The 25,855-nt window shown below is 39.0% G+C and overlaps 1 protein-coding gene across 1 annotated transcript in view; it reads right to left on the bottom strand.

Annotated features, from left to right (window-relative positions):
* Positions 1–25,855, bottom strand: part of LOC306740530 (transmembrane protein 132C) — a gene marked incomplete at both ends in the record, with an annotated part of 127,356 nt that overhangs the window by 79,574 nt on the left and 21,927 nt on the right. Inside the window, one exon of the mRNA XM_079222713.1 lies at positions 23,525–24,413. Within this exon, the coding sequence (XP_079078839.1) occupies positions 23,525–24,413 (889 nt within the window). The remainder of the gene's footprint in view (positions 1–23,524; positions 24,414–25,855) is intronic.

The raw sequence follows: 25,855 nt of genomic DNA, 5'->3' as shown, positions 1-25,855 counted from the left end.
TCCCGCAGGGACATGTGTCCTTCAGGTTTCTCACGCTAACACACACACACACACATACGCACGGTGTGAGTGTAAAGCGAGGAAAGCTACATATAGACACATATATTCTGTGTCTTTCCCCAGTCAAGCATCTTAAAATTGTACATATTTCACGTAAAAGCCTGGCAGCAAAGAACACAGGCTTCTTTCTTTCTCGGCCTATGAAGAGATAATTCCACCATGAAAGAGGAAGAGACAGCAGCAGCAGCAGCCTGAACCACAGTACATGGGCCTCTCTTTTACCGATAAGAAGGTTTTTGCAAGGTATTTTGGGAAGTGTAAACACGGAAGTTACAGCAAATAAATAATTTTGACGGATATACAGTGATTTGTTTATTTTTAACAGGGAAGACAGATTTGTTTTGCTCACCCTTGACTAGTGAACCGTTTTGGTTTTGTACTTTTTTTAAACATATTTTATTTCTTTTAAGAGCTGGTGGAGAACAAAACAAGAGTGAATATTCTAATTAGCCTACTAACTGTAAGATGACAACACATAGATTGCAAAATGAATATTCGATCAGTAAATAAGATGTTTGCAAACAACTTCAACCTTTTATGGAGACGTTTTATTAGTTTGTTTCTGCTCAAAATCTAGTTTTAACTGTTGCGTGACTTTCATCTGATCTGATGATGTGACAGAATAGTATCACAGTAGAGAAGCTGTATGGAAAAAACGTCTTACATTTTTGCCTTTGTCAAATAGTTGATGCGCTGGATGGATAATAGAGAGGCCTTTTGCCGAATAAATTCTCACATAGTGGACATTTTACTCTCAGCTGTTTCCGCTGTTGGCTTCTTCCTGGATATTCCTATAATGTGCAAATGCTTGTCCTGATCTCTGAACAGCATTGAACAACAATTACAACTTGCTTACTTGAAACAATTCCTGAAGACCTCTTTTTTCTGACGTAGATAGATTGAATGAGCAAGCTGACTTGTTTTGTTTCGGGTTCACAACCTCTATTTCTTCCACTCTGGTTCCTGGCGGGTCACAGCTATGCATAGCCTGGACCGCCAAACTACGCTATAGCGAATTGGATTCAGATTTTTGTATCGATGTAGCTGTATCTAAGACTCTTGTATCGATTTTTCGCCATGTATCGTTTCATCTTTATACCCCTACTGATTGCTAAAATGTGCTTCATGAATAATTCAATGTCTTTGCTGATGCAACCATAAAGGACTACATGCATGTACAATGTGATAGAGGACAGAGACAGGTGGACATGCACCATCCCCATCAACATGCATGTGCACAAACACACAATCATAAGATGTCCAGCTCCAAAGACACCAAACCCAATGCAAACCCGTCTGGCATTCTTATGACAGACAGCTCTTCTCAGCAGCCTACAGTACATCTCAGTGAGTCACTTTGACCTCTTCATCAGTCTCCTGCCATACTGTATGTAGCAGGAGCAGTTAATGCTGAATAGTGTCAGTAGGCCATGCCCGTTAGTAAGTGGGTGTCATGTTCTATGTGGATTAAGGATGTGCATTAGCTGATGCTTATTTCACGGCTAGTTATTCCATTGACAGGGGTGTGATATTAAAGAGGCTGATTTATGACCATCTGTCTCTGATTACTCAGTGGCATGATGAGGCTGAGGATGTGAAGGATGAAGGAAAGAAAAGGAAAGAGGAGGAATGCTGTTTAATTTCCATCTCTTTCCGTCTGTTTCTCTGATTTCCATTCTATATTCTCTCCTAATTGTTCATCCTCACATCTTTCTCACTACTATTTCCACTTGTCTGTAAGCACCCTTAAGCCAATCCATTGTACAGAACACCCACAAAGACACACACTCCCACACACACTCTTTCTACTCACTGCTAAGTGCACATTTGCAGTATGCTTCATTTAATCTTAGCTAAAGCTGTTTGCTCGGCATACACTGTGAGTTAATGAGACTATAACAATTAATGCCACTTGTATACAAAGTGGCGATGTTGTTGCCGCTGAATTGTCTTGAATTAAATTCTTTAAAGTGGAAACTTTGAACTACAGGAAGTAAGTGAGGTGTTCGTAGAGCTTGTGTGTGGCAAATGTCTGCAAATAACACTCTTCCCCACAGTTGAAGGAAAGACCACAGAAGAGATTTTTCTGTTCGGAACAGATGTGATCAGTACATTTGCAATGAGCAAACACTTTACTGTTTGCTGCACGTCTAATAAATTCTGCAAATCCACAAACTTTAGAGCAGCAAGAGAGCAATGTGCCCTTCTCGTATAATATCTAAAGGAGGCAAGGTGCCAAGCATAATGCTCATGTCACATTACAACACAGTGTGACATGAATACTCCATCAAACATCTGCCTTTATGAGACTTGCTTGGTTTGAATTTTATTTAAAATGTAAAATGGCGTTTGAAATCACCTCCACACAATGTTGAGGAAAGGGTATCTTAAGCTATCTCTGCTATCTGTGCAGCAAGGCTGACGAGCTGACACCAGCTTAAAACACCTGCATCAGATGTACAAACAATGTCAACATTGTGTTCCATTGCAGTGAGAGAAGTGCTGCAGTTTGTGCAAAAATATATTGTGGCATTTTACCAAGGCTCAGGAGGATGGATATAGCTGACACTCGCGTCCTCTGCTCAGCAGCAAGGAGATGGGGACGTCACACAGTAAATTGCCGACAGAACAGGAAAGCTGAATCCTGTGAAATTTGCATTTTAACAGCTACAGAACACAAAAGTGTCAAGAGCCACTGCCATACAAGATGGTACACTGAAAACCAGGAAGAGGTGAGGGAGAGAATATGTGAAGGGAGTCTGACGGGTGAGAACCAGTGGGAGGCAGGTATCACATGAGGAAACTTATCAGTTTTGAATGTGTACGTTGGCAATTTTACACCTACTATCCCCTCTTAACTTCTATTAACTCTCATAAACGACTACAGCACCAACAATGCATGGGTACAAGTGGTGGAATATGTACACACAAACAGCTTTTTGATTTAAGGTTTTGGGAATTCCATTTTGTGGTATGGTATCCGTGCAACCCTGTCTCCTAAAAATTACGTTCCCCCAGAACTAATACGCATTCCCAATTACGTTTGATCAGAACATCTTTACTGTAACAGTACATTGTGTTTGACATATTACAACATTTCTGTATGACCAGTACAGTTAAGATGTTTGGAAAGCAGAAATGTTCTGAACACATTCATATCATTTAGTATTTTGAAAACGAAGACGCGAAGGAGGCTGTTACCGACGGCCAAACGGTGGCGGGCAAGCGGTCTGAAGACCGAGCCCATTACCGGCCTAACAACGGCGGGCAAACGGTCTTCGCCTCCCGGTGCGGCCGACTCTCGGGCTCCTGATGTGGCCGGCTGTCACTGGCCTCACCCCGCCCCTCTTTTCTTTTTTCTCCGCAGAGTTCAAAAATTAAAATATGCTTAAATAAAGCAAGAAAACAATAACACAAACACACGATTATAAACGTATTTGTAATACGTCAAACACAAAAATAAAAACAATAAAACAAAAATACGTGTTTAATCAACGTATACGTGTATACGTGTATAATCAACGTATGTGTAATACGTCAAACACAAACATAATCAGGGAGGAGATCTGTTTCTACCGAATAGTCTTTCAATTCCCTTTCACTCAAATTAAAAAGGGGGAAAAGTTGGATTCAGGATTTTTTTTTCAGACTTGCCATTTAATTTAGACTAAATAGCCTATTCAAGGTATCAAAGGTCAGGCAAATACTAAACCTGCAAATGCAAATATTTTCTAGTTGTACACTTTTAAAGCCATGTCATATGACTGGATCAAGAAGCGGCTGAATCTGTCCATCCAAAATAAACAGGCTGATGATTACAGGCCCAAATGGCAGATGATGAGCAAGTATATACTATATTTTTAGGTGATAAAAATACCTATTAGGTTAGGTAATCTCACCAGGTCACTAAAAACATAATGTATCATTACTGGATTGACTAGAGTGTACCAAAGACATTGTATTCTGCAACTATAGGCCTCAACATGCTTTCCTAATATTGTAAAGAATTGTCAACTCTTAACACTTAACACCTGCATTCAGTCTGACAAGGGGGTTGGAGGGTTTGATTTCCACTAACCAATCACGAGAGACCAACGTATCCGCCTAAATCTAAAGTCATTAAAGTCGACAGGTCATGTTTTACCATGACAACATACTTTGTGCCGTCGTTGGAGCAAGTTAAAAGAGAAAGTAAAAAAAAATAGAACTATCCTGCAATATTAAAATATGTCAAATGAATTTTTTAATCAAGGGGCCCAAACTTGAATGAGTGCCATTGAGTGAATGATTCAGAGATGTTGGGGTAAGTCTCATAGACACATAGACTTAATGTCTATTCTGGAGGATGTGTTTGAATGTTTTACGTTACTTGTCAGGGTTAAAGATTCACAATGTATTGTAGAGAGGTGGCGGTCCGTGATACGCCAACAAAGATGCCACGGACAAAAGATCTATGCCAGATTCATACTGCTACAAAATAACGGGTTGAGAAAGAGGTAAATAATAATGTTTTCAGACAACAAAGCAAATAGCTGTTCAATACTTGTAATCTCACTAGAACAGCCTCGATAACAGCATCAGTGTCTTCTGTAGTGGTCTCCATTGTTGTTGTTTTTCCTCATCGGTTCAAACGCCTAGCTGACAGTGCTTCACAACAGCTTGTCTGTCCCACTCCTTGCGCTGATTGGTTTATGATTTGTCCCCCACTGTGCTTGTTGTTGGTCAACACTTGTTAACTGTGACACGGCAGGTTTAATCAGTCAATTTGAATTTGGTGGAAGGGGAGCAGACTCAAGGGTCTGGAGTCTGGACCCAGGCTACGGATACATACCTGCACAAAACTACATCTGAGCCAATTTTAGCAAACATACTCAGACCTGTTGCCAATGGTAAAATTGGGAGCTGGGCCTAAACAGAGTAATACAGGAATATAGGCTTGAGCTCATTACTGCAAGTTAAAAGCTCAGGTGTGTTCATGTGAAACTGTTTTTAGAGTTCAACAATATGTTCCCCCCCTGCCGGTCTTTGACATCTTCTTGCCCTGGTTTGTCATTAGCATTATGTTTATTATACCATTGAGTTGTTCTTTAGAACAATGTATTAGTTCTAAAATGTATCGCAATGCAGTGGTGGATGATTCTGGATGGATGCAGTGACAGTATAATCGGGAGTTTAGTTTCATTTCAGCTCAGTGAGAGTCGTTACTGTGTTTTGCTGCCATTTATTGTCTTGCTAGTTTCTCTCCTCTTTCCTCTTTCTCTCCTCTCGTCGTTGTTGCTGTTTCACTGAGAGTGGAGCTTTGAACACTCAAACCCTGGGCAGTCTGCTGGCTACCAATATTAGGCATTCAGTAGGTCACCTGTCTTAGAGCTGCAAAGTGAACAACTTTTGTTTTGTCGATCACAATATACTTGTAATGCGCAGCAAAAGGATTTATGTTTTGTTTTTGTTGCGCATTTAGATTGTTGATGTGTGAATCGTGATCTAATCGTGAGGCCTGTGCAGATTCACACCATTGCATACTGTTTTTGTAAAAGAAAACTATTAATAAACATCTTGTAATGAAATCCAATTAAACAAGAAAAATCGCAGCCTTTAAACATTCCAGCAGCCCACATCTCTATGGCAATTATCTCCAGAACTAGGCAACTCACTATTTTGATTATAACATGAGCATGCTACAGCAGTAGTCAACAGAAATACCACTGAAAATCAATAACATTATATACCACGGCACCGAGACCTTCACCTACAAAACCCCCCATGGCTGAGCGATACAAAGAAATGTTATCTGTGCATCAAGCTGTCGTTAGCTGAGACTGACAATCGGGCACTTTCAACATAAGTATCTTTAAGCTTAAAAGAGAAAAAGGAAAGAAACTACAAGACTAAATTATAGTTACATAGAGGTAGATATCGTAACGTGGGCAGACCACGGATGTACCTTTTAAGCCCCATGGCGAAAAACAAGGTATTTTTTAGGATTCTGCTCGAAATAACATACCCACATTAAAAAGGGTGTATCTCTACAACCACAAGGGCTATTTGAATAAGTTTGTTGTTATAATAAAGGCATCCCATTTGAGCTTTTGTTCAGATGTGTAAATATTAGTATATATGTTACTGGTTAAGAGTAAATAAAGATTGAAACAGCAAAAATAGAAGTTTCAGGTCCGCCTATAAAAAAAATCTTATATCTTTGAAATTATGCCCCACGAAGGTCTAAAGCTCTCCCAAATCATAGCACAATATGTAAACAGTCTCTCTGCAAAGTTTGACTTTGAAAAAGTGAAGCAGAACAAAGTTAGAGAGGGTTTAGTACAGAGAGAATTCAGGCGAGGTCTCCAAAATCTGTGCCATCTGTGCCATTTGAATTTTCTCATATACCAAACCTTATATTTCACTTGTATATTACTTATGGTGTTCACTACACTTATATCAGTGTGGATTTACTGGAGGAAATGTGTTTTTCTTTTTCTAATCAACAAAGGTAGGCAGCATTTGCTGAATGTAAAGAGATAAAGTGATTCATGTTGCTGTGTTCTTTGGTTCATATCTTGGTGATGCTTTGGAGCAGAGGGATTCAGTGAATATATTTGGAATCTGTGTGGAATTATCTTTTTGCCACCTGCTTTTTTCTGATAGCACCGAGCTACGGGTTGCTAGTTCCGGAAACATGCCGAGTGGGCTGACTAAATTATGATTATGATATTTTAATCATTATTTTAGTTGGTGTTTAAATTGTGTTGAAATGGCTGACTAATTAAGGTTCTCTTGTTTAATTTGATGTGTAACATGAATATATTTGCTCATGATTATTGTAATGTTTTACACAGTTTAACTATCATGTGTAAAATTCAACCTATATAGGGGCCTCGGAGCTTAAAAGGTTAAGAAGGGGCAGACTGCTTAGTTTTAGCTAGCATTAATGGATAGCTCTCTGTGTGCAGCTGATAATGAGTGTGTGGCCATGGTTGAATCACCACGTCCCAAAAAAGTTAGGACCAGTATTAGTAGCCAGCGTAGGTTAAATGTCAACCACCCATTAAGAATGCATTCACAACGAGGAAGGGATTATGTCATGGGTCAATACTAAACATGGGATTCTATTGATTGGGGGATTTTGGCATGGTTGTTGCACACAAAATCCAAGATCAGAAGAATTCTGAGAGCAGATGTTTGACAAGCACACAGAAGCAGCCCACATGTCAGACTGAAGCTGATCTAGTAATGCTCTCAAATTAGAAGACCACACTCTAGAATAGAGATAGTAAAAAAGAAAAAGGTTCATACACCACAGGTAAGAGGAAACATGCATTTTTCATTTTGGAGTGAACTGTCCCTTTAAATTCTCAGATAATGGAATGCTTTGGTTTTCCACATATGTACCAGCATTTCAAATTGAACTCTAATTATTTTGATCTAGATTTGTTCCCTATTTTATTCGCAATGGTGCAATAAACACTAATCTTCTAGGGATACCTGTTCTATTTACTGTTATTCAATCTAAGGGCCATTTTACCTGGAGGGTTCTGATGCTTTGCCATAGTAAAGGACACAGTAGAGAGGTGATCAAATACAAAAAAAATCCATAATCTCGTTTCTTTGCCCTCAAGGTGACATCTGTTTTAAAAGAACTCTAATCTGAGTTTATATAAAAGGACTTTCAAAAGCCATTTCAATAGCTTTTCTTTCCCTGGTGTCCCCTGTCTCACAGAGAAAAAGCAGAGCCAATGATTATGTAAAAAGGTTCCTCTGAAGCCTTCACAGTGGAAGAAAAAAAGCTTAACCCTCACATTATGGACACCATTATGTCTTTTATACTGACAATGAGACGCAATGTTCAAATCTGCTTACTTAAGCTTCAATGTTCATTATGATGGTCCCAAGGCCAGCCTTTGCGTTCTCTGGTACTGCCAGTCATTTTGGTCTCTATCATCCTTTCTGGCGTAGGATAATAAATACATTCTAATTAGCTCAGAAGATGATGAAGATCTTCTTCGAGAACCTTAGGTCTGATCATCGTTCGAGGTATCATCCTGACCCAAACAGACAGGCTCCTCTCTGCCTCAGTCTGTGAATGAGAAAGGCCGCTAAACACTGTATGCTCCTAATGGCGTGCAGTAGCTGCGTCCCTGTCTCCAGCCAGCTGGTGCCCCCCCCTTTGTCCCTCCTGCATGATCCCTCGGCCCCCCTCCCACCAGTGTAGGACAGCTATCTCCCAGTATCAGCTGGAAAACTGATGGATGGCAGGTGGAGGGAGAGAGAACAGGGCTCCTGAGAGGCCGTCAGGTTCGCTCCCTCTGCCCATTAGTCTTCCATTTAGCCAAGCGCTGGGCCAGCCACCCTGATCACACACACACTTGAATGATGTCAATGATGAATCCCTAACCTTCCTGCTGCAGCATGGGCCCGCAGGCTCAAAACGGGGAGAGAAAGAGGCCACCACGGTTCATCTTTCTCAGTCTTTAGCCACTCAGACCAACCACTTTGCTCCGCTTCTCCTTTCCTCCCTGTCAGATAGTGCCTAATGCTACAGGAGGAGCTGTCATATTCTCAATGTCTGTCTATGGTAGAAATAAAACGCAGAGGACAGGACTACTCTCTGCAGGAAAGCCACATACTGTAGAGTACATTGTGAAAAGGAAAAAACAAACGAACAAAAGAGCAATTTTGATTTTTGTTTTACTTGACAGGGATAAACTTGGGGTCCGCTGTTTTTTTTTATGTTTTCTCTTGCTTTGGTGCCAATGAGCTTTTCAAAGAGTCTTTGTTGTGCAACGACAATTCTGCAGCCTGTTGGATAAACCTTAGGTTCTCTGATTATGGCCTCGAAGAACAAAGAGGGAGTGACAGGCAGAAAAGATCACTGACGGCCTGCTGAGAATTGATTGTTGGTGCCGATCAGCCCCCTCTGCAGCCCTAACAAGGCCCAAACCTCTGACATTCGCCCAGTAAAAACTCATGTTGAACACAGACACATTGACAACAAAGACACCAAATGAACAAGTAAAGGTTGTGACCTTTGGAAATGCCAGACAGTTGAATAACATAACCAAATTTGGAGGTGCATGTAAAATGCCAGAGTTCAGCATCTGAGCAGTCAAATCCTGAGGTGTTGGGTTGAGAGTGAGAAGAGCTGGACATAACTACCACCAGTGCACTGAAATACAAGAAGACCACTGCTGTTTCATTTGTAGTCAGAGTGCATTTTAGCATTATCAAGAGTCAATCAAGGTGAGATGCATCTCCATCAAATCGGTCCTTGAAACAAGAATCTCAAGCCCTGTACTGTACGTGCAAGCCAAATATTACATTATCCCACCACAACTTCCTGGCACACAATCTAATCTTTAAGTAATTTCACATTCCATCTCCATATTCCTCTTACGAGAACAGGGTATTCTTGGTTAATAACAGTTTCTTCCAAAGATTGAAGAAACTGTTACTCCTCTTCTACCTTTAAAGAGTATTATGGGAAGACGAGGATGAAATGTAAATAAGGGGGCTTGCATTTTGATAATGCAGAGTTCTGCTCCATTTCCTTTTCGGGACTGACTGAATGTAGAAATGGTTTATCAACATGGGATACTTGACGAAGTAGAAAATAATGCAAACATAGGCATGCATACAACCCGTTTGAGTGCTTTTCCATTTAGAATCCAACAAGGACACAGTATGTTGCCACAGAGACAAATGCCCGGCATGATGCTATCCATATGCCCTTTCAGACTAGCGCTTCACTCCATACATATACTGGGAAGCTAATAAATTGGGGTCATGTTGAAGTGTAGTCAACCTAACTACTGCTGTGTCAGGGTATGATGTTGCATACAAAAACATGGATGAAACCTAAAATGTGTTTTAATGACATGTGCAATTAACTTAAAATTCTGTAATGCTGCGTTCACACCAAAAGCGTTGCAAATTATTCGTGCGAGTAGATTACATGCAAATAAAAATTGCGAAATATTTCAACTCAGGTGAAAAATTCACCTGACGCTGAGTTGCGAAAGCCAATCAGCGTTGAGAAGCTCTGCCCGTCATCACTGCCGTCCTGCCGTTGCTGAATCAAACTGCTGCTGGTCCGCCTGAAGTAGCGCTGGATGCGGCAGTCATTCAGACGCAGGTCGGAGCTGTGTGTGCCTACGGATAATATTATGAACCCAGACACGATGGTGTTTGATGTTTCGATGTTTGTAGGGACTTTCACAACAAGTATAAAGCAGAACTAGTGGTTATTTCAATGTTGGATGGCGGAAAAGGGAACTGTTTTCACGGAGTTAAGCCACGGAAAAGCCGCGCACCCTTTCCGCCGCGAAAAAGCGAAAAGGCGAATGACGCGAATAATGTCGAGCGAGTAAACTCAGGAGAGCTCAGAAACTCAGAAAAAGCGTTTAGAAAAAGTGCAAAAAAAGGGGTTATAGATTTTCTTTATCATGCAAGTGTCGTGGCTTTATGAGCAGCATCCCTGTCATGTTTAAACAGTTAGCATGGAGCTTTTCCATAATATAGATGTATAGGTATGCTAATTACTGTGTACCGATGTATATTTGAAAGACAAAAATAAATTCTGCTTTTCATTAAAAGGTTATTTGACAGAAGTACACAAGACGAAAAAACACAATTCATTAATAAAAGAATCAACATTGCTTTATTTTTCTTTGTAAACAAATGTCTTTCTTGATCATCAATATAAGAAGTTCCAAAATCTTTCAAATACATTGGCAGCTAACCAATTAGCTAAGTGATTAGCTTCCATTCATATACCTATTCTTATTAGCAAAACTGCAGCGGACGAGGATGGACGGCTGCTTGCCAAACAGTCCAGAACTGTGCATGTCTGCAGATTCATGTTCTGCTTGTTCGTCAAATGTTTTAAATTGATGTTTTGTATTACTTTGATGTTTTATTGCATTTGTGACAATGAGAGCTATCCACATCTACCTACCTTTGTAGCTTCTGGCACCGATAGCAGAACCGTTAACTCCTTATCAATACTACTTGTTTTTACTGATTTAGAATCGGTTACCGGTCTTACAACACAGAGACGCTTTCCCTGTAGATTATTTCTCAGCTGTACGTGTTTTACAAAAGTAAAGCAGGGATAAAGTTAAAATAATGTGATCTTTGAGCACGTAATGAATGTAATGGAGGGCATGTAATGAAGGGAACGAATGTGACGTTCACCGCTCTCTCATGCAACTTTTTACTTTTATTTCACTACTATTCAGAAGGGCTGAACTTTATACAACCTTATTTATTTGACAGCTGTAGTTACCACACACTTGACAAACTCTACAAAGGTTTTACATACAACACTTATAATGAGATTTTTTTTTTTAGATATAATGCATTATAGATTGTACTACTCAGCGACGTGTAAAATAAATCTAATAATAATAATCTACTGATACATTTACATAATACTCACAGCAAGGGCGCTGGAAGAAGGAGAGTAGAAAGTTGCGAAGGGGTCATTCGTTCCCTAACTTTACACTCCGACCCGATAAGATGACGTGGCTGTGTGATCCCGTCGCAGGTCTCTAGTATTACATGCTTTTACTAAAGTGACATTTTCAATTCAGGACTTTTACATGTATTGGAGTGGTATTACTACTTTTACTTCTACAATCTATATTAAATACAAAAACGAGTTTGTCATTAATGGTTTTAATCATTGTGGGTGACTGTGAGTGCAGCATTTCAAGGCCACCGCGTGCTGTCATACAGTACATCTGTACATATAGTCATTGATTTTAGTATCATGCATTTGTGATATGCTTGGTACTTTCCCTTCACAGCATGAAGGCAGGCACGGCACGGCAGGATGGGAAAAGGGAAGAATCTGGCTTCAATATAGAGCTATAATGGTGCTCTGCCTGAAACCATTGATTTGATGCGGTTCTGTAGGGGTGAGCTGCACTGGGGGATTGTCATCACTGGTCTGTCTGTCTGTCTGTGGTGAGCAGAGCTGTTGCTAGCTACTCATTTTACTGCCCTGATCCCTAGACCCAGCCAGCCAGACTCGCACTGTAGTTGACACACAAGGTGGGGATGAACCAAATAACTTCTACATTCAAAGTGGCCTCCAACAGATTTTGGACAGGGGTCGTCAAATAATGTGTAAAATAAATGACTGGCAGGGCAACCACTAGGTCAAATACCTGAGGATTGTGAATTTTCAAATTAGTTGTTGGTGCAGAGAGTGTAGCTCTAACTATTTGAGTATTTGTACTAATTGTGTAGTTCGGATTGTCACATTGGTCCCTGTGGATGAAAAAGTTGCAAGAAACCCATTTAATCTAACTGGCAGTTATGTCAAATTTAAAATGCACAAATTGCTCAATTCTAGTTTCAAGGCTAAAGCATAGATTACAATACATATACGTGTAATACTAGTTTTTCTTTAACTGTTTACAGATGAAGATGACTTTAAAATGCTCACATTGATCTCAATAGAGGCAACAGCTGGTTCTCTGACTTCAAACTCTTGAACTAGTGAGACTGAACCAGAGGCCATCTGCGATGTTCAACGTGTTTTGTTTTGATTAATAAAACGATAACAGGCACAATTTACAAGCAACCGTTCTTCAACAATGAAATCCTTTGTTATGTTGGTTGTTGTCTGTATTCGAGAAAAAGGTCTCAAAATGGAATTAGCTATAAATGAAGAATTTGACATTTTGGAAAAATATGCTTGTTTGCGTTCTAGATGAGAGTTAGATGAGACAATTAATATGATGCTCATGTGAAAGTGGTGAGAGTGGTATCAATCATCTCTTCCAACTCTTGGCAGGGAAGCAAATAATAATATTTCCAAAGATGGCAAACCAGACTGTCATCGAGTGTACTGTGGGAAGAAAAAAAAACATTTTCATTGAAAAATGTCCTATGCCTTCCAAATTGAATCTACTAAGCATCTGATACATTTGATTGCAGTTGTATGTGATGCAAAGATAATCCTCTTATTTCTATTCTTATCTGGATGTCAGAAGAATGCAGTCGTGAGAGAGCCCTCGAGAATCACCATGTTTTCTAACCGCTGACTACTTTTTGTATTTACTTCCTAACAGCAATAATGCAACTAACTGCGATAATTAGCCACTGTCAGTGAACAAGTTGCTTCAAGCGTCAGGGATAATATAATACAACCAGTTACACTGACAATTATTGAGTTTTAAAGGAGCATTAAAGTCCATGAAAATGAATAAGGAACTTATTAAATTTTGTCTTATTGTGTTCCCTCCAATAAACGACATTAAATCATATGTTTGTACTTCCCAACTGCTAATAAGCTGAGCATCATTCAAGACCGAATGGACAACACAATTCAACTGAGCCAAGGAGTCGAGGTAAGTGTAGTCTGTGTGACAAACTGTGTCAATATGAGGATGATAGATTGATGGTTCCTTTACCACATTTTATAAAATCCAATAAACCTCTCTTCTCTACATCTGCTTCGTCGTAGATTGTGTCATATAATATATATATATATATATATATATATATATATATATATATATATATATATATATATGACCATTGATGAGTGTAAAAAAAGCTATAAATTAATACTATAATTTGTTGATTTGTTCAAAGATTCTCATCTCTAATGGTGAATGGCCATGCTTTACAAAAGACACATTTAAATCAGGACTTTGGGATGGACAACTATTAATACGAGCCGGGAAGAATCCATAAAATACTGACCCTAAATTAAACATGAAACTACCCGCTAACAGGGTCTAGCTTAGAGACTCTAATTAATTACAAGAGAAACGCTTTGATCATGTTTATGCTGAGAAAGGAATAAAAGGGCCAAACAAAAGTGCAAGCGAAAGACTGGGGACTGAATAAGCTGACCCACTAGTTAGTGCCGAATAACAGTGAATTATTGTAATTAAATTCAGTCATTCTCCATAATTACTGCTGCATTTATAATGTTGAGAGCGGGAACGTATTGTGATCTTTAAAGCTCTGTTCTTGTCAATATATTCATCAGTGGTGTGAGCTTGGCCTCTATTAGCCTTCGTACGACATACAATTAGCACGCTGATCTTACCTGTAACAGTCGGTTACAAATGTAATCAGTGGATCAAACAGAAAGATAAAGTCATCTTTATGTAAATGATGGCTGATTGGTAGAGGAGGAGAGCTTGAACAACACTGAAACTGCTGCTGAAATCCAATAAAGTCAATGGAGCTATATCTGTCTCTAAATTGTGAATAGGAAATGGGACATTTTGAATAAAGAGATGGTTTTTTTGCAAGTGCGTTAATTATGTTTTGTACAGACATACTCATCACAAAAAGAATAGAGGCCAAGACGGCAGGACAAGGTGGTGAAACTGAATGAGAGAGGTTTTTATGTGGAGAGCAAAAATCTTGAAAAATATATTGATTGAACATTTCTTTTGTCTGCTCAAAATACATTATTCATTACATAATAATAACTGCACGAAAAGATATTCATGGGTGACGGTTTCAGCTTTTAAACATTTGACTTGATGTTTGATGTGTTTATTAGTTTGCGAAACTTTACATTATGAGAAATGTAACCACATCCCCACATGTTTTGTTTGTTCACAAAGTGCTGTCATGTGCGGAACTTTCTTCTCTGCAGGGGCATTACTGTGCGATGGTGGTAAATTTGTCCAGAGCGCCCAATACAGTATCAGATATAAATGGCAACCTCAACACGGAGCCCACTCGAATATGCACACACTACTTGTAATATGCACACATTAGCTGTTATATGCATCATGTGACAGAGGAGGTGGCACGCTGGTTTCCAAGGGAAGCATGCAAAGAGCTTTGAGGTGTTCAAATATGATCTAGTGTTCCCCGTTGATAACTTCCACTATCTTGATATTGCCACATATTTAATTGTTGCAGAGTTGCAAGTTGTATTGTGCACTGTTGACTGTATTGTCAAAACTACTGAATCATGTGATGTTCAACAATACGAGACAAAGAAGCAAATCCATTTTCTGTGCTAAAAATGTTTTATATTAGAGAAACAAATATAACGGCATACATATGCATCGAGTTGCGAAGAAAAAAAATTTGGCTATGTAACGAGAAAGCCAACAGTATAGCTGTCTAATTATATATGAAAGGAAAGCTATTCCTGGGTGTCCTTTCCCAGTGGAGCTGTGTGGGAACGATGGGGCTAGATGTGGGAGCTCTGCACCACTTGGACCTGCTCTATTACAGTTTCCACCTCTCCGTGCACCCAGATTTTGGCAGCAGTGTTTGTTAACAGGACATCAGTAGCTCGTTGGCAAGGCCACACACTCTAGCAGCTTATGAAAATGTCGCGAACTTGATTTGACAAATTTATATAGGCAAGCTCAGCATAAGAGACGTTGATGTTTGACACCTCGTGGCTCCCGTTGTGCTGCCTTGATGAAAACGTGAGGGGGCTCCTCACTGCGTGAAAAGAAAACAGTTCCTAAACATCCCAGTGCTGTGCGCCGTTTTTGTTGTTATTTTTGTTTGTTTTTTAAGGAATGTATAATGTTGCATCCATTGGCCACTTTAAAAGAAAAAAAGGATTTGGAAATCCACAAGCAATCTGCTGCACCAACCTCTCACCAACTAAATATAAACAAACTAGAGAAATTATTCATTATGACTGGGAGACATCTGACAAGATTTAGTTATTGCACGTTTGAAGCTGCTTTCTCAGATACGTTTAGTCTTAACCATCTATATCTCGTCCCTGGAGTGCTTCTTTCCCCCACTTTCAAGTGGAGATTTTTTTTTTTGCAAAATGGCTTATGGCTTTAATGCCTGCCAATAAATGACAAGGCGTTTTCTTTGTCTTTCATCGCATATTTTCCCCTTGCAGAAGCACCCTAGTGGTTGTGATTCAGAGGCTGTTTATAGCCAGCGATGATGGCTTTCAAATGAGATTGCACCATAATGAATTGGTGTGTGTGACCCCTGAGTTCATCTGTGCGTTGTGGTCTTATGTCTGATACTTAAGCCGCGGCTATCATTTATGTTGCTATCCATTCCTCAACATGAGCAGTTATTCATTTATTTCTATGAATTATTAGTTTTATTGGGATGTTTTTGTCTCAAGCCATGAGTGGTCAGCTGCTAACTGAAACAACATGTTTACAGCCACTGATAAAATGTAACTACAGTCAGTAAGTACATTTATTCATGGACCGTGCTTCAAGTACAAATGCAATGTACTTGTACTTTACTTGAATTTTTACCATTTTGTGCAACTGTATCCTTCTACTTTTTCAGATTACAATATTCCATGACCTTCCTGCGTCATATCATGTATCATCATGATAAATCCACAACTTTTAATATTTTTTCTTGTGTTTTCTTATTGGGAATAAGAAATCCTCTTACTTATCCTCTTACTTTTTAAGCTAAATAAACACCTATAAAATCCTCTTGGATCAGCCGGAAAATGCATTGTCACAAAGATGAAAACAAGGCAGAGTTTTCCCATAAAATGTTGACTTTTCCAGCAGTAAGTGTTTTTTACAGGGCAGCGACAGCTGCGAAGCACAAGGCCATCTTTTGAAATACCGTGCGTTGCTGTAGATCATATTTTCCAACAGTAATAACACATTAATGCAGCAGTAATATTGATCATATATAAGACATTTGCTGATAGTACTTACATACATAAGTTAGGGTCGTGGAGTATTTTTACAGTGGTGACTTTTATTTAAGAAAAGGATTTGAATACTTCTTCCACAAATGCGTACAGCAGACTTCACATGCATTCTGTCAGCCTTAAGGTCAGAGTGTTGTCGATTTAGAAGAATACATCATTCTGTTTAATGTGTAAATTACCACATTGTTAGCATAATTAAAAATCAAGGGGGCACATGTTTCTGACATATACAGTAGACAGAATTGCAGTGTCATGTGAACTACTATTGGCCCATGTAAGCCACCATAATTGATAAGCTGAAATAATTAGTTGATTAATAAATGAATCATTAACCAATTAAAACAATTGTCGAATTCTTGACAGCAAATTAATCTGCAACAATTTCAATGGCCTGTTTCAGTCAATCATTTTAGTCAATTATCAAGCAAAATTGTTAAATCTGTGGTTCGAGGGGAAAACATATTCGACTCGTACAGTGTTTTAAAGTGTATAAGGCAGTACAGAACTGTGACTTGTACCCTAGGTAAGCTGTTTTTAAACACAATTTTTTCTTCTCTTCTATCCCACCCCAACCCCTGATATTTTAGGACCCTGCCTCTTGCATACATTAGCCACTGTTGTCCATCAGTAAACATAATGAAGCGTAATGGTAGATCATTTGTTCACTGATGCACTGCCTTGTAAAGACGAGGCAAATTGATTCCATTGCAGTGGCTCATACACTACTTTTAGTATTCACAGTGCGAACATGGCACGGCACTCAGCAAACAAACACAAACACTTCTGTACACGGACAAAAACTCCCATACGTACACAGACACACATGCATACACAAATGTGATTGCAAAAGGCTGACAGTTTTTTTATTTGTTTGCAAACACTATGTTTGTTAGAGTGTTCTCCAAGGGAGGCAAACAATTAAACAAACTGCATGCAGAAGAGCAGCAGTGTGTATCTGGTTGGCAAACACGTCAGCTGAAACATACAATCAGTCATGATCACACAACTCACCTGCATCTGCCGTACGTCTGCTTCACACACACAGACTCACACAAAGAATACATACAAGCAGACCAGCCCAGCTTCTGCTTTTACCACATACAAAACGTAGCTGAGAGTACAACCACAACAATAACATTATTATATCCACACTGATGACAACACAGAATTCATTGATTCACAGTCATTGAATCCAATTGTATCCCAATCTTTCCCATTGCAGAGCCTATTAATGGCATGAAGTCAAATAATGATCAAACAAATATTTGTTAGATCCAGGTCACTCTCAAATGCACTTTCCAGGAGCTGAAGGGGGAAAGTCTGACTTTTACTGCAGAGTGTGAGTGGGCCTTTCGTCTTGTTTGCATTCCAGATTAATGTTTACTTTCAACGTACCTTGTGAGAGAATGCAGTGCAAGTGGATCTTTACAGTAATCAGTAAAAACAATAACTTTTTCACTGAAAGCACAACAGTGGGGTGTCACATAAACATAATTCAGCATCATACATTGTGAACTTGTTCCAATCAGTGAAATTAATTAAAACATGTTGACCATGGCTGGCAACGGTTAAAATGACATTTTACACAACATCATTTGATGTAAATATTTATATAATTTGGAGGGAGGTGAAAAAAATGTATTGCAGTGGTCCACCATGCAGCCCCAAAAATGCCGCCATCTCTGCCCCGTTCATCATTCAGTGGTCGTAAAAAATATGTATGTATTAATAACTCGTTATTCATACTGACTGAAATAGTTACGATCTTGTAATTTTGACCATGTGGTAATTTTCTGATATGTGTAATCGGGCCTATGTGACAAATATTGTATTTGATATCGACACTATCTGCAATATGTATTTTGTTATGCCTTTTTTAGTTATCAATGGTAAAACTAATTTTGAAATATTTGGGGGATAAGTGTTGCAGTTTTTCTCTTCGTCATGGGGAGGATTTAAAGCAAAGAACTATTGCTCAGTAAAAGTGTAGTCGAGCAATGGCTGCCTGAGCAGAGAAGGAAGTCGCTCTCCCGCTGTGTGTGTCCTTATCGTCTCCTTGCTTTGTTGGCATAGCCAGGCGCAAAATTTGATAAATTGTCTCAAGTGATGTCACTTGAATGAGTGTTGGTTGGTACTGAACACAACGAAATTAAAAAAGGTATCTGGGTTTGTGGGGTTAGAGACAAGTGAGGTTAACGGGCCTCTGCAGCCCTCATCTTTGCTTGAGGACACATTAGCCTCTACCAACATAGCACACCTGAATCTCTGAACTGAACTGAATTGTCAGCATTCGAGTTGCATTGTGGGTATTGTAGGCACCAGGTTTTTAAAAGTGTGGAGTAATAAAGACGATATGTTTGGTTCTGCTGGATAGATCTTGCTATATTGGGTGAGTGCTCTTTTAATAAAGCTGAGGAGGGCCTAACTTTTTTTTTTTTTTAATTGAAACATAAAATTCTGCCCCCAAATCATTTTCATACATTCCTGAACAGGCTGTCGAGCTATCAGCAGTAGTGTGTGAGTGCTCCTTTACTTCACTGAAGCAGGTCTGGTAAGTAATATACAAAGAGGTTATAAATACAATATGCTGGGGAGACCGTCTGCTATAGTGAAATGTTGTGTTACTTAATTCAACAATCTATTGTTAAAATTATGGCTGAGCCCGCGCAGGGAGGATAATACACATGTAATGACCCTCAATGTACAGTGACTCATGCTGTATGGTAGCACTGCACCAAGACATCCAGCCATTTTCTTTTGTGCTCAGTTTTTTCTTCTTTATAGTACTAACTACAGGAGGAAAAACATATCCTTTAAAATGATTTCCTTTACTGCATTTCATTTGCATATGAACCATCTACTGAGTGATAATAATTAATTATCAATGACATACAACAATCTAAATCTTGCGCAATGATACCGGAAAACATATTATGATAATGAGCGTATACATTACTTTTATATTCAATTTAATGGCATTATAGTTCTAAGTGCCTTTTCATTGTCCTTTCCTTTATTCGACTCCCCTGCAACAGTGCAGAATCTGCTGGTGTGCAGAAATGTCTTTGAAGGAGTGACTCCTACTCACGATGAAACAGCTCTACTGTAGACTATGATGTGATCCTGTTTCTCATTCAGCACAAGAAAGCAGGGAGATATCAAAGAAGGAACAGAGCAGTACACTGCTGCCAAAGAGTTAATCCTGTCTAATCCAGTTTTGTTCACGGTAATATATATTTAAGGATATCCTTTGACATTGACAAGACATTTGAAAACCATCATAAGATGTTGTGTTTAATAATTCCTTGTGTTTTTAGTCAGTTTTCACACAGTGTGTATCACCCTGTATTAAAATGAATGCAGGATGTTTAAACTTCATTCAAAACATCTTGAGGTAATTAACTGTAACTAAATTGTGGTTTTCGTGAACATTTTACAGATGTGGACAACGTTGAAAAACAAAAAACATATCCTCATTATTTTGGCATGTTTCTCTAAAAAACTGTTTTCTTTATTATATAAACAAATACAATGTTTAAGAAACGGGTAAGCCACCTATTCTGACGCGTCTGGTCTCGTCAGCAATTCAGTTTGTAAATGGCAGCCTTAACGATTGCCACTTGGCATTTGCTGTGTGAAGTATTATTGCTGCTCTTTTTGTGGAAGATGAATCCTTTATTTCATAAAACTAAGTACATATTCTATGATGTTACAAGATACATAAAAAAAAACAAAGCAGGAATCCCTGTCTTGAAGCAAATAGCTATGATGATCTTATTAGCAACAAAAAATGTTGAATTGAAAATGCCACTAAATGTATTGCATTTAAATATTTTACCCTGAAACAGTGTCTGAATTGATTGATACATATTTATAAGTGTAATAGTGTAAGAGTTCACACATTCAGATAGATAAGAAAAAAAATATTGCTCTGTTTGTTAGTTTAATTCAGACACCCAAATGTCACCCAAATGTCCTGATATGTGGTGTCTTACTTAAAATAATGTAATTTGAACAACTACAGTTGAATTTTTTTAAATAATTTTGACTGATTGAACCTGAGCCACTTAAATAACTTAAGTAACTCTCATTTGAATGTGTGAATACACATATAATACTCTGGGCTGAATTCAAACCAAACGTTTTCATAAATTCAGAATAAAATGAGAAGTATAGCTTGTACCATCAAATAAAATAAGAACCTCTCATGAGCATTTGGTGAACACTAATAATTATGCACACTCCTTAAGTACCTTACAGGGTTATATTTGTTTACATGGTGGATCCCTCAATCTTGGCATTAGTACCATGCAGATGATGGAAGTTTCTTTTAACAAATGTAAAAATAAACATTATTAACAGCAAACACAATAGTCTTTTGATATTAATATTCAGGCAGTTTCTCTTTCAATTCACATCTGAATCAAAAAATATTTCTCCAGTGGACAATGGCTTGTCATAGGGAGAGGAGACAGGAAATAGAAATCTACACATACATCAGGAGGACTCATGATAGTTACTAAAAGCAGCAACTATTTGATGCCGAACATCAAAGTCTCTCTAAATCCCAGCAAAGTAAACCACAGTAAAATAAGTTTGGTTCCTGAGTGACACAGCCTATTAACACCAAAGAGGTCATATCAAATCAGAGCCCATCAAATTAAAAGTAGCATGTCAAGACAGGCATACCATGCTGGGAATCCACAAAGCAATAAATTGGCCGGATGATTGGCTATTAAAAATATGTGAAATTAGCTCTCATTGCATATCACAGCATGAGTCTTTCAGCAAAATGGATAAGACGAAGGTGAAATTTGAATTGGAAAAGAGGAAATAATTACTGAAGGGTACGGGGGCATTTACATTTTCTTTTGGATTTCATCTTTTTCTGCCATATGTAGAAAGATAGTGAGCATTTAAATACAGACGTGTTGTTCACATATGCCCATGCTGAAAGAAGTATGATGGTCTAGGATTTCGTTATTAAATGTATGAAACCGCCCATCTAATAAACATGTAAAACCAAAGTGGCAGAAGGTCTGTTTGACAGATTTTACAGCCTCATAAGCTCATTCTGCATTCAGGGCTCCACAGCCAACAATGGCTAACACAGAAGTGTGCAGTACACAGATGATAATGATGTTGTGAATATAGAGATCAAAGTCTTCTCGCTCTGGTGATTACGCGTCCTAACAAATGTATGTACGAGGACAGTCTTATCACCTAGGACCACACAGAGGCCTTTCCATATCTGTCGCTCTCAGATGGCCAACCTGCGCCCGCCATGCGCTACGCTGCCAAATAAAAACACCACAGGCGTTGCCTCTGCGGCCAGCCTGGCCGACTCATTTGACTGATGAAAGGAGTTCCTCAATTTAGAGGAAAAAAGTTTCCAATGCCTTATCACTTCAGAAAGAAATATTTGGTAATTCAATGAAACACAAGTCTGGAGAATGTATTTAACTTGTTCAAACTTCACAGCTATTGTAAACTTTACCTCAGCTCCAATTGTGTTGTTGTTAACTCGTGTATCTTTTTTGTGAGCTGGATAAATGATCTTCATTGATCTTCATAAACAATAAGTTTCATTTTTAAATCGCCATCGCTTTTCACCTTACCAAAACAGAAACACTCTTATTCAGCATAAGGCTTGTTTTCATTTGCACAGGTTGACAAATTGGCTTGACCTCTTGTTGCAGCTTGTTGCAGAGGGTTTATAAATGTTCCAAACCAGTGTGATTAATATCGGCTTCAGTCATTACACTAATGGACGTGCATTTTAATTAAATACATCCTCATTTGCATTGCATTGCATGTTAATTATCTAAATCATTTTGTCTCATATGTTCACTGTAATTAGTACCTATCAACAGCTTCACTGAATCAAGTTATTTCTGAGAGATAACCATGCTCTTTCACTGTGGAAGAAATGCTTAGTTACCTGAGAAGATAAAAACAACAACATAACTTCAATAATGTTGTTGCTATGAAGTTAACACATTTTTTTTGTTACTAAAACCATAAAAAAACTAACTTAGAGGTAGATGTCAACTGATTAATCTGTGTTGATATGAAGTTTTCCAAATTATCCGTATCGCTGTAACTGGGCTCCGATAATAGCCGATGGCTGCTTAGCTATCAGTTACGCAAGAATGTACATCATCATTTTACATAGAGGCTCCTTACACATAATAAGGGCTGCTTTTGCTGAAAATATCTGTGTGCATGTGAGTAGAAAGTTATTCTCTTCTCTGTGGAAAAACCTTCAACACATTATTGTGACGATAGGGTTAGAAAATTGGGACTAAAACTTCCCCGGGGAACAGCTGATTTTACAGCAAGCGGACAAGTGGTATTCATGTCACATCTGACCCGTTCAATTCACAAAAGTTATCTTTCGAATATATATAATGCAACACTATCAGCTCTTTGTCCGCGATACAAGACAGGCAGACAGGGAGGAAAATAAATAATTCAACTGTTACTTTAACGTACCAAGTTGCCGTTCTGTCTTCCAAATAATACAGCCACGTAACTATCCATTCATGAAATGAAAACAACTAATCTGTGATTATAATGAAACACAAGTGAGTGATCGTGGAGCGCAGGGGACAGAACAGAGGTTTAACCTGCTGTGACAAAGTCTGAGATGCGCATCTCAGTGTCAAGAGTATATAGAAATAAAATAAGATTTAGCCAAGCTTCAGTGTTGATGTATACGTTTTCAAAAAACCTTAGTGTGGAAAAAAGAGTCAATAGACACTGACTGCAGAGTCTTAGACTGACAGAGAACAAAAAGAAAAGCGTTCTTACCGTAGAGTAAACATCTCCACAGGAGAGTCGGCTGACACAGTGATATAGGCAGAGACGGTTTCCCTCTGTCTCATGGGTGTGGCTGGCACCATGACCATGAAGTTGTTATCAAGCCTGTGTTCAGCAAGGAGCGGTGGAGTGGGGTTCTGGTAGAGCCTGACCCCACCGATCCTACGCAGCGGCGTGGAGGTGTAGGAACCAAACAGCCCTTCCTGGCTTGAACGGATGAAGTTGTCCTTCCTGGCCTCCTCTGAGTGGCACTCGCCTGCTTCTGTGGACTGCAGCATGTAGTAGAGCTCCACTGGTGTGCCCTCGGACAGGTCGAGGTTCCTCTGGCGTCCTGGCACTATACTGGGTGGGCTGAACCAGCTGGCCAAGGGCTCTAGCTCAGCCACACACAGCCCCAGCCCTCCCTTCAGCTGGCAGGTGCCACGCACCTCCTGGGTTTCATGGAAAGCAAACATGTGCACGCAGGGCAGCTTGTCGATTGCGCTGTAATCGTCCCAGTCCCTGCCTGAGACATAAAACAGCACCTGGACATTGGGCTTGGCCAAGTGAATCCTGGTATTCATGATAAAGGTCTGCACCTTCCAGTTGAAGGTAAAAACAGAAGAGGCAGGAAATGTCCCTGGGCTCTGGAGGAGCTCTAAAGGGACAGGTTGTTCCACGGAGAGGGGCCCATAGCTAGTGTTCATTGAGGGCAAACATCTGGCCTGGTAGATAAAGAAGGGCTCAGTCCGGGACATCAGGCTTGAGTTCCTCATGAAGTCCTGGTTGGCTTCCTTCAGGAAGAACGCCAAGTCCGCGTTGAGCACCTGATAGTTGACAGGCAGGTATGTGGGGCTGGAGGAATATCTCTGCAATCCCTCTAAGACTCGACAGTCGGCTACTAAAAGACAGAGGAGAATACAAAGTCAGGGAAAGCTCACTTGGTGTAAACGGACAGTCTTTAAGCAAAACTAGAAAATAGTGAGTGACAGCCATTTGAAGCAATGACAAACTGGTACAACACACCTTAATGTTGAACTGTGGTGAATCACCACACACTGATAGTTCCTATTCTTAATGGGATGTTACATATGTTTACCTGCCAATTGTCTCTCACTCTTTGTGTTGTGGTCAATAGAAATTAGGTTGTGAGAATTATAAAAGCGAGTGTAGTGAAGTCTTTGTATTGTAACAGTATAACACCGGTCAAAAAGAAGACACATTCCATCACATCATAATTAGTGCCGAAACAATAAAGCAATTAATCAAACGATTAAAAAACAACACTTCAATCAATTTATAAATTACGTGTATTTGTTGGTTCCAGCTTGCTGCTATGTGACTGAAAACAAACATATCTGTGTGCAAATTTGTCGATGCAAAAAGTAAAACAGATTTGATGAATAGTATTACATTTAAACACAAAATACTGAAATTACAAACAGAATTCAAAACTCTAAATAACATGCTTCGTCTTGCATTTACTGCAGTGTAAAGTCAGACTCTCGACCACATGATCAAAACCAGCATGCTACTCCATATTGCTTTTATTTTCAAATAATGAATACATACATGAATAACACTTTTTTTCTCATTGCTCAGGAAATGACAATTTACCAAATTACTTATTGTTTCAACGAAAGATAATTTAATTTTCAAATACAACAATGAGAAAAATCTGTGGTTAATGTGAAATATTTGGATGCTCTGATAAACTTACTGTGTGCTGTATAACCTAATTTAATAGAAATGTCTTATTTCAAAATATTGTACTTCATTGCTTTATATTCCAAAAGAAGTTTGCAAACCAACTAAAATGCAGTAAAAGTCTGACTTTTGAGGCCCCTGGGTGTCTGGTGCCACGGGGGAGTTGTTGAGTTGGACCGAAACGTGTCCACACAGGGTATCAAAAATGGTCCAAAAAAAATCAAATCTACCATTGAATTCCTGATTGCATACACAATCTTCTTTACTATGCTTTGATCATATAGTTTCTGTAGGAAATCATAACTTTAAGGCAAATGTTCTTGAGTTTATGTAACATTTAAAAATGTACATTTTATTTTGGTACAGACCAAAATGTGAACTAGTATATACTCTGTTAAGGGTCCAACACAATTAGGAGATTATTATAAATCATGTTTGGATGTTGGTACTGGTAAGGCTGCTCATCAAATCATCTAAAAACAGATATGTGCCGAATATGTGCAGTTTTGCAAAGATCAAGTTGACAGTACAGTTTGCTTTATTGCCTGTTGGTTGAGGAACAGCACAGCCCGCTCAAAAAAAGATTTTAATCACAATAAGAAAGGGCTTTGACCTTCTTCTCAAGAGCAATCTGCT

This window comes from Taurulus bubalis (assembly GCF_910589615.1).
Source record: "Taurulus bubalis genome assembly, chromosome: 8".
Classification (NCBI taxonomy): Eukaryota; Metazoa; Chordata; class Actinopteri; order Perciformes; family Cottidae; genus Taurulus; species Taurulus bubalis.
The sequence above is the reverse complement of the archived record's forward strand: the minus strand, read 5'-3'. Positions and strand labels throughout refer to the sequence as shown.